Raw genomic sequence first — 17,597 nt, forward strand, 5'->3', positions numbered from 1 at the left:
GCCCCCCGCCCCCTCCCCTGCCCCCAGCGCCCCGGTGATCCCAGCCCCGAGCGCGAAAGGCAAACACCTGTGGCCGCGAGAAACCCCGACTCAGGCTGAGCTCCGGTTGCAAACGGTTCTCAGCACCCCGGGGTCCGGGGATCTGCAGCACCTGGTGCGAGCGTGAGCGTGGAGAGGTCGTGGTGACCATCCGGTGCGTGGTCTTGGGCATCTCCCGCTCGGGGATCTGCGGAGCCGGGAATACCGCGGCAGCCTCGGGCACCGGCCCTCCTTTCCCTGGCCCCGGAGTTATATTTGAGACACTTAATAGCCTCTCATAATCTCACCTTTCACTTTTCTTTCCTAGCCGTCACGGCTGTATCGACCTGCTATATTTCCATTGTGGAATTTTTTTTTTTTTTTTGGTCTGGTAACTTACGTAAGTTAGATTGTCGGACCAGCCATTGTAGCCATTGGAAAACATGTCTCCCAGCCCCTAAGGAATCCAGGCCTTTTAGCGCTCCCCAAATCCAGCCCAAGAATTCAGTGAGCCGTCAGTCCTTCCCAGGAGCTGACGGCACACATTCCTGTAAGATGCCTGGTGGATTTGTACTTGTCTGTGTGCTCCTCCGGTGCTTTTCCTGAAGACTGATTGGGTGGCGTGTGTTTCAACTTTCTTTCCCCTACCGGGAAATAGAAAAAAAAAAAAAAAGGTTACAGAAGCACACGTGTTTTCAACATCTAGAAAATACAGCTTTGCAAACAAAATACCAAGGGTTTGCTCTTGGCGTCCTTTATGGATCATTGTCTATTAATGTCTTCCTTCATCTTGTGGTTTGCATGTGTGTGTTTTCCCAGTCTGTCATGTTCAGAGCTTAACAGTCAGATGGGAGACTGAGGCTGTGGGCCTTTCATTTATTGACGACAGGTAGCTATAAACTTGCAGCTTTGTGAGAGCCCTGACTTTGCACTTGCTGACGGTAGTCTGGGCCTTTTCTTTCAAGATGATGTGCGAGGTGATGCCAACCATCAGTGAAGCAGAAGGCCCCCCAGGAGGAAGTGGGAGCCATGGGTCCGGCTCGCCTTCGCAGCCAGATGCAGATTCGCATTTTGAGCAGTTGATGGTGTCCATGCTGGAGGAGAAGGACCGCCTTCTTGAGACGCTGAGAGAGACCCAAGAGACACTGGCGTTAACCCAGGGGAAATTACACGAGGTTGGCCATGAAAGAGATTCCTTGCAGAGGCAGCTCAACACTGCACTTCCGCAGGTACGGATGCTCTTCCCTCTCCTGCAGCTTTACAGATTGGTGTCTGCTAAGTGGTGTCATTTCTGGGAGGTCATCTTGATGGTGTTGGTATTTTTAGATGAGTCCTTTGCATGACCATTTGTGAGTTGATGGGGTTCTGGTATTTGTAAGAGCTATAGAGCCAGGTCCTGGGGATTAAAGTTCTCAGGAAAAAAGGTTCTGCCCTTCTGAAGTCATGTGAAAACACCTCGTTACTCTTGTTCCTTTCTTCGGGGCGGCGGGAGGAACTGGATTTGGGGAGGTGCTCCCAAGTTTTTGAAAAAGGACCTTGAAACAATCAAGCTATGGGGTGCCTTTCGATCGCTCGTCTTCAGCTCTTTCTTGTTAAATGGGTATTGCCCATGGATTGTGTCATGTGTTTCTAATTAACTGATGAAATTGAATGGACAAATAGGATTGGTTTCACAGGAAAATACTTGTACAGTCTTTATCAGGACACCTGTGCGCTGTAAATGAAATTTGTTCCAGGAAATAGAAGACTGGACATTGATTCCTTTGGAACTTTCTCCTTGGCTGATGAGAATTCTAAAGCTGCAGTTGTTCATTTAAGTATGTTACGTTTGGACCAGTGTTTCAAACCCGTTGATTATGGAGCTGAATGAGGATTTAATGATAGGTGAAGGGAGAGAATGGCAACGGAATGTAAGGTAAAAGGCACAGCCTGGTGGGAGAGAGGAAAGTGACTTGGGTGTTTATGAGCTGTCTAGGTGCCGTTTTACTTATTCATAATAGCTGCCTTGATGGTGCTTTCAGGCAGCCCTGAATAGGCACACATTGATGCTTTCGTGGTGGGTCTGCAGCGCTAAATTAGTGAATGAATAATTACTGGCCTTAATGCGTTTCTTGGCTTTAGTCAGCTGTCCTGAAAGATTGATAAGTCCAACATTTGGATTTCTTTTTTAGCAGCAATAATTTAATGTTAGTGCTATGATATTTCCTTTTTTTGGATTAGAGAATCATTAAGTTTTTTCTCATTCCAGTCCTCTAAATTGCCAATTTTATTTGGGTCAGATTTTATTACCAGAAGCTTAAAAGGATTGGTCATATTATGTCTTGCCAGATTTTAGTGTATTTGTAAATCTTTTCAGTTGTATTTTTGTGTATGTGTGATTGTATTTGTTTTAATGTAATTTTGAGGTAGGTACATATACTGAAGTGTATGTCAAATACATATTTGGTGAGCTAGTTTTTTAAAGGAGCACAAGGACACAGCAGGGAAGGGACGGAGTTTTGTGCAGTACAATCTTGTACAGGGGGTTGCCGCACCAGTGGGGTGAGACAGTTGCTCAATGATTTGTTTCTAGCTACTGCGCAGGGTGGTAACCTGGAAATGCCTCATTAAGTAGAGATGGTGTCTCGCAGTCACTCACCACCTAAGCACCCGGGGCCAGCATTTCAGAAACACAGAAACCGTCAAGTAAACGTGTTTTGGACGCTTCCCTTTCTTGGCATTTATCTCCTGTTTGGTGGTTAGCAGTGTAACCAGGTAGGAGGCATATGAATCAGATAAGTACATTTGTTCTCCTGGCAGATTATGTAGGCAGGTATATACTTCAAAATTTGAATATAACACACACCAGGAAAATTCACAAATCATAAGTATACATCTCTGAGTTCTTCACAAGGTGAACATATTCTTGTAACCACCACTAGCTCAAAAAACAGAACATTTCCAAGCTTCCCAGAAGCCCCTCTTACCTGCTCCCAGTAATTGTCCCCCAGAGCTAACTATGCACGTCCCCCCACCCCAATTTTTTGGAAGGATTTTTAATTTTATTTGTTCCAGTGGTTTTCAATTTTTTTTAAACCACAGGAACTCTTTCTTCAAGAAAACTTGTATTCAGAATCCCAATATATAAAACAAGTATCAGTAGAAAATGACGGTCTTGACTTTTTTTTTTTAAATATTTTTATTGATTTCAGAGAGGAAGGGAGAGAGAGAGATGGAAACATCAATGATGAGAGAGAGTCATTGATCTGCTGCCTCCTGCACAACCCACACGGGATCAAGCCCGCAACCAGGGCATATGGCCTCACCAGGAATCGAACTGTTACCTCCTGGTTCATAGGTCGATGTTCAACCACTGAGCCACACCAGCCTGCCTGCTTTTGACTTTTGGTGATGATTGCTTTGGCATGTTCTTGACTTTATATAAATGCAGTAAAGTAATATGTATATTTTGTTTCTTGATTCTTTCATTCAACATTGTATTCGAGATCCATCCATGTTATCTTATGTAGCTTTGTTTATTCTCATCTGCTGTCTAGTAACCCAATATATGAATGAATATACCATAACTTATTTATTTTTAAAATTGATTTTAGAGAGGGAGGAAGGGAGAGAGAGAAACATTGATGTGAGAGAGATACATCGATTGTTAGACACGACCTTCCAATGCATGGGATACTGCTTTAACCAACTGAGCCACACCAGCCAGGGCTATCATAACTTATTCTTTCTACTGTTTGTGGGTATCTGGGTTGTTTCTAGTTTTTGCAAATGCTGCCCTGAATATCCTTGCTTGTTTTTTGGGTGCAGATATGTATACATTCCTATTAGGTGTGTTCAAAGGAGTGACAAGTAGTGGTGTCATTTGATCAGCCTCAGTAGACACTGCCCGAGTGGTGTTGGGACCAGTTTGTACCATCTGCAGTGTGTGAGCAGTCAGTGGTTCTCTAATACGTGGTCACATCAGTTCTTTCATTCTCGCTGTCTGGTGGGTGTTGAGTGCATATATGTATGGCAGATTTTCTTTTACGTTCTTGTGTTTGCCTCTTCACTCTCTCAGTGGTATCTTTTGATAAGAAGTTTTCATTTTAATGTAGCCCAATTGATGCTCTTGGTTCATTGCACGATATCATGAAGTTCATGAAGGTGTTTTCCTGTGAAAGCTTTCTTGTTTTATCTGTCACATTTAGATCTATAATCCATCTGAAATTGATTTTTGTTTATGGTGTGAGATAGGGGCCAAGATCCTTCCCCCACCTGAAATATATAGATATCCAAATGACACCACATAATTTATTAAGAAGACCATCCTTCCCTAGTGCACTGCAGTGTCGTCTCTGTCATAAATCAAGTCACTGTAAATGTATGGGTCTGTTTCTGGACTCCCCTGTGCCCTTGATCTTTTGGTTATCTTTGCACAAATGCCACACTGTCTAACTTACTGTAGATTTAGTCAGTCTTGATAGCTGGTAATTTAAGTCCTCCAGCTTTGCTCTGATTCATGATTACCTAGCTAATCTTGACCCTTTGTGTTTTCAGATAAATTTTAAGATCTACTTGGCAGTCTCTCCCCAGAAAATGTGCTGGGATTTTAATTGAGATTGCATTAAATCTGTAGACCAATGCGGGGAGTACTGACATCTTTTTAATATTGGTCTTATAAGCCATGAACACAAGAAAGTCTACCATTTATTTAGATCTTCTTTAACTTGTCTTATTATTTTACAGTTTTCTGTATATGTTTAATATGTGTTTAATTTATTCATAGGTATTTGATATTTTTGATACCATTAAAAATTATATCTTTATGAATTAAATTATGCAGTTGTGTATTACTGGTATATAGAGATAGAACTTTTTGGATATTCACTTGCTAAATATATTTCTAATAATAATTATTGTATTTTCTATGCGTACACATGTGTCTGCAAATGACACTTTTTTTCTTTCCCAGTGCTATACCCATTTTTATTTTTCTTGCTTTATTGTACTGGCTAAGATCTCCAGTACAGTGTTAAGTAGAAGTGATGAGAATAGGTTTCCTTATGTCGCTTCCAATATCAGAGGGAAAGCAGTCCGTATTTTACCATTACAAGTGATATTTGATGTAGCTTCTTTGTAGATAGATATTTTTATCAAAATTTGAAAATTCTACCTTTTTAGTTTGCTAAGCATTTTTAAAATAATGAATTAAATTATTATGTTAAGTTTTTTTTACTTTAAAATTTTTCAGTTACAGTTGACATTTGATATTACTAGTTTCAGGTGTACAGCTTAGTGGTTAGATACTTATATAACTTACAGAATGATATTCCCCCATAAGTCCAGTACCTACTTGGTACTATGCATAGTTACCACAATATTATTGACCATATTCCCTATGCTATACTTTATGACTGTTTTTATAACTGGCAATTCATACATATTAATCCCTTCCCCCTTTTCACCCAGCCTCCACCCTCTGCCTCCCCTTCTCGATCTGGTGACCATCACTTTGTATCAAGTGATTTTTCTTTTATGTGGTGGTTTAACTTAAAAATTTTTTTTTGAAATTCTGTAATAATCCCAACCTGACCTCAGTGTATTCTTCTTTCACTGTTTTTGTTGTTGTTAATATTTGTTAGAATTATTTCATTTGCATTCATGAGAAATTGGTGTGTAATTTTACTTTTTTGAATTGTCTTATTGAAAGTGTTTATTTGACAGTGTTTCCAACTTGACAATAAATGATGGTGATTTAATTATAATTAAATACAAATGAGTATATGAAAGCCTAATGAAGTTCAGAGAAGTATTATGTTTCAATACATGTATGTTATCTACTTGCCCAATAAAATTTTATGCTTCTATTATAATTAACTAGGAATGAACTTATTTCAGTTTTTTTAAAAGAACAATTTCTAGTCTCAAAATTCTTATTTTGTTACATCCTCATTGAAAACCTAATTGAGAGTCAAGAAACGTATCTTGTAATGAGTCAAGCAAAAACATTAGTGTAGCCTTGCAAGTAAATTATAATTGAAACTGTGGAATCCTGATGAATCTGTAGCATCCAACACTTTTCTGCACTGAATGTCTCTGACGCTAAATATCTGCGTATCTTCGAGCTCCGTGCTTTACAGTCCATTCTTTTTGTTGGGTTTGGTCAGGGCTATGCTGGTCTCATAAAACAAGGTGGGAGTGTTCCTGATGGGTTCCCAGAAGAGTTCCTGTGAGACTGGTGTTCTTTTCCCTTAGGTTTTTGGAAGAAGCTGGGGTAGGGTTTGTTTTTGTGCGTGAGAAGGCTTTAATTTCAGATTCAGTTTCTTACATGGAAATAGGATTTTTCTTATTTTCTGTTTCTTGTGTCTGTTTAGGTAGGCTTTTTTCCCCCCTAGGAATTCATTCAGGTCACCTGAACTTTTCAGTTAATGAGTGTGAAGTGGCTCATGTCCCCTTTACAATTATTTGATATTGGTCACTGTGCTTTATTTCTTTTTCTTGCTGGTCTTGCTAGGGGTTTATCAATTGTATTAATCCTTTCAAACAACCAACTTTTGGCTTTATTGATTTTTTTTTCCTATGTAATTTTTGTTTTCTATTTCATTTTTTCCCCTTCCATCTACTTTTTATTTGCTGTTCTTTTTTCTGGTTTCTTGAGATAGATGCTTAATTGATTTTTAGCTTTTCTTCTTTTCCAATATATGTGTTTAAGATTGTAAATTTCCCTCTAAGCACACCTTTAGTTGCATTCCACAAGTTTTGATAAGCCAAATTTTTATTCTTTTAGGTAAAAATATTAAATGGTGTGGCTCAGTGGTTGAGCATCGACCCATGAACCAGGAGGTCACCCGTTCAATTCCCAGTCAGGGCATATGCCTGGGTTTTGGGCTGATCCCCAGCAGGGGGTTTGCAGGAGGCAGCTGATCGTTGTTGATGTTTCTCTCTCATCAATGTTTCTATCTCTCCTCCCTTCCTCTCTCTCTCAAAAAAAAATCAATAAAAACATATTAAAATATTTAGAATTTTGTCATTGTAGTATGTTTTTTTGTCATGAAGTTTTTAGAAAGTATACTACTTCCCAATGTTTGGGGGATTTTCTATTTATCTTTGTGTTGATTTCTAGCTTAATTTCATGAAGATACCTGTCTTAGTCTTTTCAGACTACTATAACAGTACCATAGACTAGCTGTCTTATAAACAACAGAATTTATTTCTCATGGTCTGGAGCAGGGGTCCTCAAACTTTTTAAACAGGGGGGCCAGTTCACTGTCCCTCAGACCGTTGGAGGGCCGGACTATAGTTTTAAAAAAAACTATGAACAAATTCCTATGCACACTGCACATATCTTATTTTGAAGTAAAAAAACAAAACGGGAACAAATACAATATTTGTATTTGCATGTGGCCCCCTGGTCTGGAGGCTGGGAAGTCCAAGGTCTTGGTGCCAGGTGATTCGATGTCGGGTGAGCCTGCTTCCTGGTGTATAGATGGCCAGCTTCTCACTGTCCTCACATAGTGACGGGGCAAAGGAGCTCTGTCCACTCATGACCTAATCACCTCCCAAAGTTCCTACCTTCTCATACCATCTCCTTGGGGCAGGGTGGAGGATTTGGAGGGACATAAACTGTCAATCCACTGCAATTCCTAAGTAGACTGCATTATTTCAGTCCTGTGAGATGTGTTGAGCTTGCCTGATGATGAGACAGCATATATTCATTTTTGTGAACTCTTCCTTGGGTACTTGAAAATAATGAGTATTGGTGGGAAAGCAGTGTTTTAAGTATATCAGATCAGATTTGTTTGAAAGCAACAAATGAGATTTTTGAAACACATTTCTCTCAGAGAACTCTTGTATATGAAACTGAGAAAAGATAATCCAACTGTTCAGGTTGAGTTTTGGGTGTGACCCCAAATTTTGCCCGTGTCTCTCCCAGTCTGCTAATCCCTGAGACCGGAGTGTATATAAGACTCAGACACCCTAACCAATAAGGTGGTGGTGTGTGTTTTTTTTAAATGTTTTATTAATTTTGGAAAGAGAGAAAAAAAACATCAATGTGAGAGAGAAACATCGATCAGCTGCCTCCCGTACTCACCCAACCAGGAACAAACCTGCAACCTGGGCATGTGACCTGACTGGGAATTGAACCTGAGACCTTCTGATGCATGGGACAACCCCAATCACCTGAGCCACACCAGCCAGGCCTGAACAGGTTCTTAAAAATCACAACTCAGCCAGGTTGGTTTTGCTCAGTGGTTGAGCGTGGACCCATGAACCAGGAGGTCAAAGTTCAGTTCCCGTCAGGGCACATCCATCCCCAGTGGGGGGCATGTAGGAGGCAGCCGATCAATGATTCTCTCTCACCATTAATGTTTCTATCTTTCCCTCTCCCTTCCTCTCTCTAAAATCAATAAAAATATATTTGGGGGGAGAATCACAACTTAGTGAGAAGTAAGCCTACCTACATCAGATGTGTCGATTGTCACAGCAGAGGTTTAGGGGAAGCTGGTGGCAGTATCAAGTGTGCTGGGTGGATTGGAAAGGGAAGCAGGTGGAAGCAGACTTGTCGGGAGGATGAGATCTGGAAAAGCTCTGATGCTGGGGAGACAAAGGAACTGGGGTAGAGACGCTCTTGAACATTGGACAGTGCAGCTCCCGCCCCCCACAGGGAAGTGTATGCAGCCAGGGGCCGGGGTGGAGGGGCTCCAGGGGTCACAGCCAGAGGCGGTGCAGCGCTCAACTGTGATTCCGTCTTCAGGGCTTTCAACAAGGAGATCAGGCACGGGCTGAGCTTAAGTCAGTGCACAAGTTAGGGAGACCGACCTCCTAATCAGGGTGCAGTAAAGTTAGCCAAGGCCTCCTCACTGAGGGCAGGCTCCTATGGTGCTCCCCCTGGTGTGCCTCACTGACTTGGCAGAACCTCGCTCAGGAGACCGGGCTTGTCTCCATGGTTCCTAGTTTATGAAATGGTTAAATGTATCCTTTCCAAGTAGCGCTGGCCCATTTGTATCTTCTCTCTTTTGCACAACTTGCCATCTTTTTTAAAGCAGCCCTGCCTTGTCTTCCTCTGTGTCAGCACCGTTAATTGTCTGCATGAGACAGAGTCTTCCACTCTTTTTTAAAAGAAAGGTGGGGGAGGGTATTGATTTCAGAGAGAGGAAGGAAGAGAGGAATAGAAACATCAATGATGAGAGAGAATCATTGATCGGCTGCCTTCTGCATGACCCCTACTGGGGATCAAACCTGCAACCAAGGTACATACCCTTGATCGGAAAATGAACCTGTGACCCTTAGGTGTGTCGGCTAACACTCTAACTGCAGAACAACACTGGCCAGGGCTACAGTGGTCACTTTCTTATTTTTAAATATATTTTTATTGATTTCAGAGAGGAAGGGAGAGAGAGAAACATCAATGATGAGAGAGAATCATTGATCGGCTGTCTTCTGCATGACCCCTACTGGTGTTCGAGCCCAAAACCTGGGCACGTGCCCTGACCGGGAATCAAACAGTGACCTCCTAGTTCAGTGATGGTGAACCTTTTGAGCTCGGTGTGTCAGCATTTTGAAAAACCCTAACTTTGACAGAACCTAGAGACAGAACCTAAAGAGAGAACCTAGACACAGAACCTAGCGAGAGAACCTGGCTGAAGAACCTAGAGACAGAACCTAGAGACAGGACTTGGCTGGAGATCCGAGACAGAACCTAGAGACAGAACCTAGGGAGAGAACATGGCAAAAGATCCTGGACAGAACCTGGCTACAGATCTTGGCAAAAGAACCTAGACAGAACATGGCGAGAGAACCTACATAGAACCTGGCCAGAGGAACCTGGCTATGATGATCACCTGAAAAAAAAAAAAAAAAAGAAAAAGAAAAACCCTAACTTAACTCTGGTGCCGTGTCACATATGGAAATTTTTTGATATTTGCAACCATAGTAAAACAAAGACTTATATTTTTTATATTTATTTTATATATTTAAATGCCATTTAACAAAGAAAAATCAACCAAAAAAATGAGTTCGCGTGTCACCTCTGACACGCGTGTCATAGGTTCGCCATCACTGTCCTAGTTCATAGGTTGTTGCTCAACCACTGAGCCATACCAGCCAGGTGAGCCTTCCACTTTCAGTTGAGGCCCTCAGGTTCCGAGTTCCATTTCCCCGGGAGACCGTGGTAGAGGCAGACAGAATCCCTGTCTTTCAAGAGCTGACATATCAAACCGCTTCTCAACAGAAGTACAGGTTGTGAGGTGTATCTTCACAGACGACGTAGTTAGAAAGACACAGCCAAGGCTGCGTGAGGTGTGCTGTCTGTGGTACACTGGGGTCCAGGAGTGACCCAGAAAAGGCCTGTGGAGGGTCTCTTTTGGTCAAAGATCCAGAGGCTGAGAGAAGCCAGCCGTGAGACCTTCCCCAGCACCGTGACTGCAGGGGCTAAGGCCAGAGGCAAGGAAGAACTTGGCCATGGCTCACACCATGGAAGTGAGGCCATTGTTCCTGCAGCAAAGGGAGGAGTGCGTCAGGTGAGGGGGCCAGGTAGGCAGTCAGAGCCTTGCCTGCCAAAGAGTGAGGGTTTCTTTAAATACTGTCACGGACCAGGTGGAGAGATTAACAAGGTTTGTTGGGATGTTTTTAGATCATGCTTATGCTGCTTAGAGAATGGGTTGGGGGTGGGGGCAAGAATGGACACAAGGTGGGAACCATTGGTTAGAGTGGTCACTTATTTTTTCATATTTTTTTTGGCTAATCCTCACCAGAGGATATTTTTTCCATTGATTTTTTTTTTTTTTTTTTTTTTTTTAGAGAGTGGAAAGGAGGTGGGGGGAGTAGAGAGAGAGAGAAACATGGATGTGAGTCATATCGATTGGCTGCCTCCCATATGTGCCCCAACCGGGGCGGGAATCAAACCCCAAACTCTTCTGTTCTTGGGCTGACATTCCAACCACTGAGCCAAACCAGCCAGGGCAACATTATTTTCTTTATCCTATTTAGATATTTAGTACCTTATTGTTATAATTATCCTACTGAGTCAAGTTTTAGAATTGTTTGTATAATTCTTTTGAGTTTTGGAATAAATATATCTTAATATATGCAACCCAGCCCTGGCCAGTGTGGCTCAGTTGGTTGGAGAGTCTTCCTGTCTACTAAAAGGTTTCGGGTTCGATCCCTGGTTGGGGAGTGTACGGGAGGTGACTGAGCAATGTTTTCCCCCTCTCTCTCTTCCTTGCCTCTCTCTAAAATCAATTTGAAAAAAAGAATATATGCAAATTGACCCTTGCACAAAATGGATTTGAACTGTGCAGACCCACATATATGCAATTTTTTGTTTTCAATATACACATACGGTACTATAAATGTATTTTATCTTTCTTGATTTTCTTTATTTTCTTTAAGTTACTTTATTGTAATTATACAGTATATAACATAACATACAAAATATGTGTTAATTGACTGTTTATGTGATTGGTAAGGCTTCAGTCAAGAGTAGGTCATGAGTAAAGTTTTTGGAGAGTCAGAAGTTATATGCAGGCACATTTTTGACTGCATGGGCAGGTCAGTGCCCCTAAGCCAACCTCCCCCATTATTTAAGTGTCAAGTGTAGTTAGAATCATATGTTTTAAAGCAATGGGAAGTAACATAGCCACACAAAATTTGATAACACAGTTAGGTTCATTTGTTTTTGATTATTCTTAATTTTAGGGTCTGCCTTTTTTGTTTGGGATATAATTTTTTCCCAAATACATAAAATGTTTATATGATCCAAAAATCAGAACCACAGAACTAGGCATACTCAGAAGTCTTGCCCCTCCCATCTCTGTCCACCCACCTCTCATGGGTGGGATGACCATGTGCCCCAGTTTGCATGAATAGTCCTGGGTTTTGCTTCTTTTCAAGTCCTGGGTACAGCTTCTTTTCAAGTATTTCCGTTCTGTGTCAGGGCTCAAATAAGCTCTTGGGGGCTAGCCTTGTAAAGTCAGGTTCTAATGACTGGCGTCATTTCTGGGGTAAAGTTGACTTTGATTTCAAAGAATTTATGCATGAACTTGAATATGCCACCTGTTTGTAAATTGTCTAGAATCATCTATATCAACCATTTTTCGTAATTTGAATGTCAGATTGATTAAGTGAACCCTTGTCCCTTCTTTGTTCTTTAGAGAGAAAAACTTAAAATGCAGCGAAACGTTGGCAGATAATTTTAATTATTTCAGAGGAGTTTCGCTCTACTGAATGCCTGACAGGCAGTCTGAGTGAGGTGGTCTGTGGTCTGGGCTCGTCGTCTGACCTCTTTCTCTGGAGGGTCACCCCTTGTCCCAGGCCTGGGCTGCCTCTGCGTGAGCCCTGGGATCTTGACAGCGTCTGTCCTGTTTTCCAGGAGTTTGCAGCACTTACTAAAGAGCTCAATGTGTGCAGGGAGCAGCTGCTTGAGCGGGAAGAAGAAATTGCTGAACTGAAGGCAGAAAGAAACAACACCAGGGTGAGTCTGGTCTGCGTGCTCTCACACTGGCCTCTGGGTTGCTGTCCAGAGCTGCGCTGGCGCTGCTGGCTTTACTCTTTGATCAAAGACGACCCACTCCGTCTGGCTTCAAGCACAGTTTCAACATCTCCTGTGACTCAACTGCATTTGATCAGTTCAGTGTTCTCAGTCCTGGCTTGAAATTGATGATGAGAAGAACTAATATTTTAATACTGTTGAGAGGGCTCTCTCTGACTTTAGACCAAATTGAAGGGAGTCAGACTCGTGTTAGCATGAGAGTGAAGGGAGTTATTTGCTCCAGGTTCAAATACGATACTGAGAGTGTTCCTTAAACGTGTTTGATTTTGGCCTTTCTTGTAGCTGCTGCTAGAACATTTAGAGTGCCTTGTCTCCAGGCACGAGCGGTCTCTCCGGATGACCGTGGTGAAGAGACAGGCGCAGTCCCCGGCAGGCGTGTCCAGCGAGGTGGAAGTCCTCAAAGCACTCAAGTCATTGTTTGAGCACCACAAAGCTCTTGATGAAAAGGTACAGCAGCCCCGCAGTTATTCTTGTCTTGAACATGTGCCGCATTGCTCCGTGGGCATCATGGATGTGCACAACTTAAACTCTTACAAAGTTTTCCTGTGAGAAGATGGAGTTCTGTATAGGTAAAAAGTATTAGTCGGCATAAATGTTTTAAAGTTTTTGTTGTTGTTTTGTTACATATTTTTATTGATTTCAGAGAGGAAGGGAGAGTTTGAGAGAGATAGAAACATCAATGATGAGAGAGAATCATTGATTGGCTGCTCCTGCATGCCCCACACTGGGGATCAAGCCCGCATGCCGGCATGTGCCCTGAATGGGAATCAAACCGAGACCTCCTGGTTCATAGGTCAATGCTCAGCCACTGAGCTATGCCAGCCAGGCTTAAAATTTATTCCATTCTGTATATTGAGTTGTTATTAAGAATTGAATAGTATAATTTAGGGAGAAGATTTTTCTAAATTATTAAGCTATTAACAAACGGCTTTTCTTGACATTAACATCATGAAAGATGTTAAGGTATACTGTTGTGTTATGTTAGAATGATGGTGAATTAGAATTGCTGTCATTAGTGTTAAATAAATATGCACACACTTCAACCCTGTTTGCCATCAGGTGAGGGAGCGCCTACGAGTAGCACTTGAAAGGTGTAGTTTGCTGGAAGAAGAGCTGGGTGCCACCCACAAAGAGGTAAGTTTGGTACATCACATGGTTTGAATTGAGGGCTTTTCATTTTTATCTCGTAATTTAAAAAAAAATTATGAAGACTGTGCTAGTGGATATCAGGTGCTGTTTGTCTTTCTGAGTGAGGACCAGCCCCTGGAGTCAGTGTAAGGACTGGTGAATGGCACTTTCCTTCCAGAGTTGCAGGATATCTCTTAGTACCACCTGTCCAGTAGGGAGTAAGTTCTGGTTTTACTAATCCGGCCATAGTCCGGATGGCTGACGTCCCCATGGATATATTCTTATATTATGTTTACAGTTGGTAGTTGTATTTTTCCAAAACGAGTTTTGCTATCTTTACTTAGTTCTTTACTCTCATATTCGATTTTTTGGTTTTAGCTGATGATTCTTAAAGAACAGAATAATCAGAAAAAAACACTGACAGATGGGGTGCTTGACATAAATCATGAACAAGAAAACACACCCAGCACGAATGGAAAGGCAAGTCCTTGGCTCTCTCTGTCTCTTTCTAAGTCCTGGTTCCACCTGTCCGTGGTCTGCGCAGGACTGTGGGGAACGCTGGGCCATAGCCCAGTCCAGTCCAGCCTCGCGCCCGCGGAAGGTGTGGTCCAGCTGACTGCATACATTCATTTGATGTCTCCCTGTGTCCCAGAAGCACTTTGCTTCCTAGCTCCTCAGATGAGGCTGTTTAAGAGTTCTTTTCTCCCCATCAGAGATCCTCTGATGGTTCTTTAAGCCACGAGGAAGACCTTGCTAAAGTGATGGAGCTGCAGGAAGTCATAGACAAGCAGGCCCGGGAGCAGAGCCAGATGAAGGAGCGCCTGGCCGCCCTCTCCACCCACGTGGCGGAGCTGGAGGAGGACCTGGACACGGCCCGGAAGGACCTCATCAAGTCCGAGGAGGTGAACACGAAGCTGCAGCGAGATGTGCGGGAGGTAAGCGAGCCCACAGATTTCAGGGCATCATTGGGCCAAATGCTGGGGTGTTCTGAAAGTTTGATTGTTTTGCTCTTTTTGTCCCTTACTCTCCCAATTGCTTCCAACCTTCGCATCATTGTATACGTAATAGCAAAACAGAACGGTGCTGTGAGACCGTGATAGGTGACCTCCGTTCTGCTGGTGCAGTCTCCTTTCCCCAAGGTCTGGAAAGGTGGAGACCTGGTCCAGCTGCTCATTAGACCGGCGGCGGCAGAAGGGACAGGAGGCCACCCTTCTGGTCATGCTACTGCATGACTGTGTAACGCCCTGGTTGTGGAGTCCTGATTTCTGCAAGGTCTGGGCGGTCTGAACCTAGTCTCCACCATGACACACACGTGAACATGTGGGTGTTGGTGTTTGGTGTGCTGCTAGTTCACTGACCTGCTGTCTGCGTTGACTGCTGACTGTTCAGAGCGTTGGCGATCTCCTAGCCTTTATATGTCCTGTCCCCAAAAGAATCATTGATACTAAATGCCGGGGTCAGACAGACAGTGAGTGTGCTCACATGGGGTCATCAGGATGATGCTGTCACATTGCGTAGAAATGCACTCCTATCTGGCAGACGGTTCCTTCTGTATGTGTAAGAATTTATAATCATCATTATAAAAGCCAGTGAGGGCTGCATACTTTCTCTGGCATCGCCCCTCCCCCTTCACTTTATGTTTTTCTTTGTAAGCAAGACAAACACCCCACCTCTTCTCCCCGGGAGACCATCTCGGCCAGGACTCTCAGGAAGAGCCTTTCAGACCCTCACAGGAGTAGATAGAGTGTAACCTGTTATGGTTTAGTTACATTGTTCTCTGGCAACAGGCAGTATTTATGTGGCAGAGTGTAATATGCAGAGAATTTTGAAATTAAATTCTTTTTTTAAAGACCTGTCACTTTTAATATTAAGACTTTGCTAACATTAGTTACTTAGTCTATGGGGAGGCACCTAAAATGAATTTCTACATGGGGACAGGAATTGCATGAGCAGAAAGTTCGGCCCTAGTTTCAATGTTTAATACTGTGTAAGAGAATTATTTTCACAGGATTAGGCTTTTGAAGGCTGTATACAGTTAACTTAAATTTTGACTTCCATTTCCATTCATTCATTTGATCTCCTTACATTTTTTTTTTAAATATATGTTTTGACTTCAGAGAGGGAGAGCGAGAGAGGAATAGAAACATCAATGATAAGAGAGAATCATTGATTGGCTGCCTCCTACATGCCCCCTACTGGGGATCGAGCCTGCAACCTGGGCATGTGCCCTGACTGGGAATTGAACCGTGACCTCCTATTTCCTAGGTCAACGCTCAACCACTGAACCACACCAGCCAAGTGTAATGATTTCCTTAATTTTGTGGTAATTGGATGTGATTTCATCCAACTTGTACCCAAGAAAATGACACTGGTGTCTGACTGTTATGTCCATTGAGGGACCACACCTTGTCCTGGTTGATGAACCCTCTTGTACTGTGAGGCAGATACCTTCCCCTCCTGGAATTCGTGCAATATTGCGATATTTCATTGTACATTTTTTTGGAAATACTACGTAGAAAAGGGTAAGCTTGGTTAACTGAGTGGTCAGACATAGTGTTAAGACAGGGAGTGCTGGCTAATGGTATAGGTGCATGTTTATGATATTTGAGGTAGGCACGTTTTCATTCACATTGCTGAAAATTGACCTATCAATTTAATTTTGGAGACACTAATTTTATATCTGATTTGAAAATTAGGGTTTAGTCCAGTTTTTTCTCTTCATCATGTTGATGTGTTCCCTGTTACTTACCTTCCCCTCTGAATGCTGTGTAGGCCATGGCGCAGAAGGAAGACATGGAGGAGCGGATCAACACCCTGGAGGAGCGCTACCTCGCAGCCCAGCGTGAGGCCACCTCTGTGCACGACCTCAACGACAAGCTGGAAAACGAAATTGCCAACAAGGACTCTATGCATCGACAGGTAGTGTTCTTAAGGAACTTGGTCTCGCTTTTCCAGTTAATTACTAAGGAAGTTAGAGCCCTTTTCCTGTGACTTTCATGTTGGCGTCAAGTCCAAAGTAAAGTTTTTATGATCTCAGACTAATATGTTTGAAAAGTATGGGTTATTTTAATTAACAGTTTTAATTATGTAGGATTTGGTTTTACCATTTTATAGAGTTACACTCCTTGATTCTTCTGTTTTGTTTCATTAATCTGTTGTTTGTCAGCCTGTTTACCCAAGAAACAGAGTGGCAAAGACCTTCCCATTTCGAGGCAGTGGGCTGCTTGTGAGTGACTGGGGTCAGGATAGTAAATGGTGGGTTTAGCAAGGCAGCCTGCAGGGAGCGTTCACCTCTGGTGATTCCACAGCCACACCCGTTCTTGTTCCTCTGGAGTCTCAGGTAGTCAGTTAACTCGAAAACTGAATCCACTTCTGAAAATAAAGTGAGTTTGTCTAGTATATTATAAAGTGTATCCTTAGCGCCCAAGTTAAAATAATAAATAAAATACTGGGAAGTTATAAATTAGAATGTGGAATGCTGTTTAAGAGCATGTAAGATGTTCACAATACTGAGTTTAAAAGACAGGTCACAAAATTTTCTGAGGGTTTGAAAGCATAATATATTGTGTATATGTAACAGGTTTAAAATTGTGAGTACTCAAAACAGTTTACTCTTGGTTATTATGTATTGATTATTGTATTATTAGATGTATTATAACTGTAAACCTACTATTGTCTACCCGTATATATGCAGGCAGAGAAAAGGAAGAAAGCTGAATATAAACAAATGCTAACATCTCAGGAACCTGAACTTATAAATGAGTTCTGAGTTTTCTTTTTTTTAAAAAAAATTCTTTTGTCTGTATTTTCTACATTGAAATTTTTGTAGAGTATGAGGATTTTTTTTAAAAAAGACTAATCCTACATTTACAAAAATAACTTGAGCCCAGCTGGCGTGGCTCAGTGGTTGAGCATCAACCTA

At 42.2% G+C, this 17,597-nt stretch overlaps 1 protein-coding gene and 1 long non-coding RNA gene across 11 annotated transcripts in view; both read left to right on the forward strand.

Annotated features, from left to right (window-relative positions):
- PPFIA1 (protein tyrosine phosphatase, receptor type, f polypeptide (PTPRF), interacting protein (liprin), alpha 1) overlaps nucleotides 1-17,597 on the forward strand; it is a 54,300-nt gene that overhangs the window by 1,088 nt on the left and 35,615 nt on the right. For all 10 annotated transcript variants that reach the window (XM_014538138.1, XM_014538135.1, XM_014538137.1 and 7 more), the window contains 7 exons: nucleotides 984-1,247; nucleotides 12,368-12,469; nucleotides 12,830-12,994; nucleotides 13,607-13,681; nucleotides 14,054-14,155; nucleotides 14,389-14,610; nucleotides 16,448-16,594. In XM_014538138.1, coding sequence (XP_014393624.1) covers nucleotides 984-1,247; nucleotides 12,368-12,469; nucleotides 12,830-12,994; nucleotides 13,607-13,681; nucleotides 14,054-14,155; nucleotides 14,389-14,610; nucleotides 16,448-16,594 — 1,077 coding nt within the window. Of the gene's footprint in view, nucleotides 1-983; nucleotides 1,248-12,367; nucleotides 12,470-12,829; nucleotides 12,995-13,606; nucleotides 13,682-14,053; nucleotides 14,156-14,388; nucleotides 14,611-16,447; nucleotides 16,595-17,597 lie in introns of those variants that run through there.
- On the forward strand, nucleotides 3,325-10,247 carry LOC106725782. Its single transcript, XR_001361735.1, has 3 exons — nucleotides 3,325-4,233; nucleotides 8,277-8,282; nucleotides 10,237-10,247. It is a non-coding gene; the product is annotated as an uncharacterized LOC106725782 (long non-coding RNA).

Source organism: Myotis brandtii, unplaced genomic scaffold, assembly GCF_000412655.1.
Source record: "Myotis brandtii unplaced genomic scaffold, ASM41265v1 scaffold187, whole genome shotgun sequence".
NCBI lineage: Eukaryota > Metazoa > Chordata > Mammalia > Chiroptera > Vespertilionidae > Myotis > Myotis brandtii.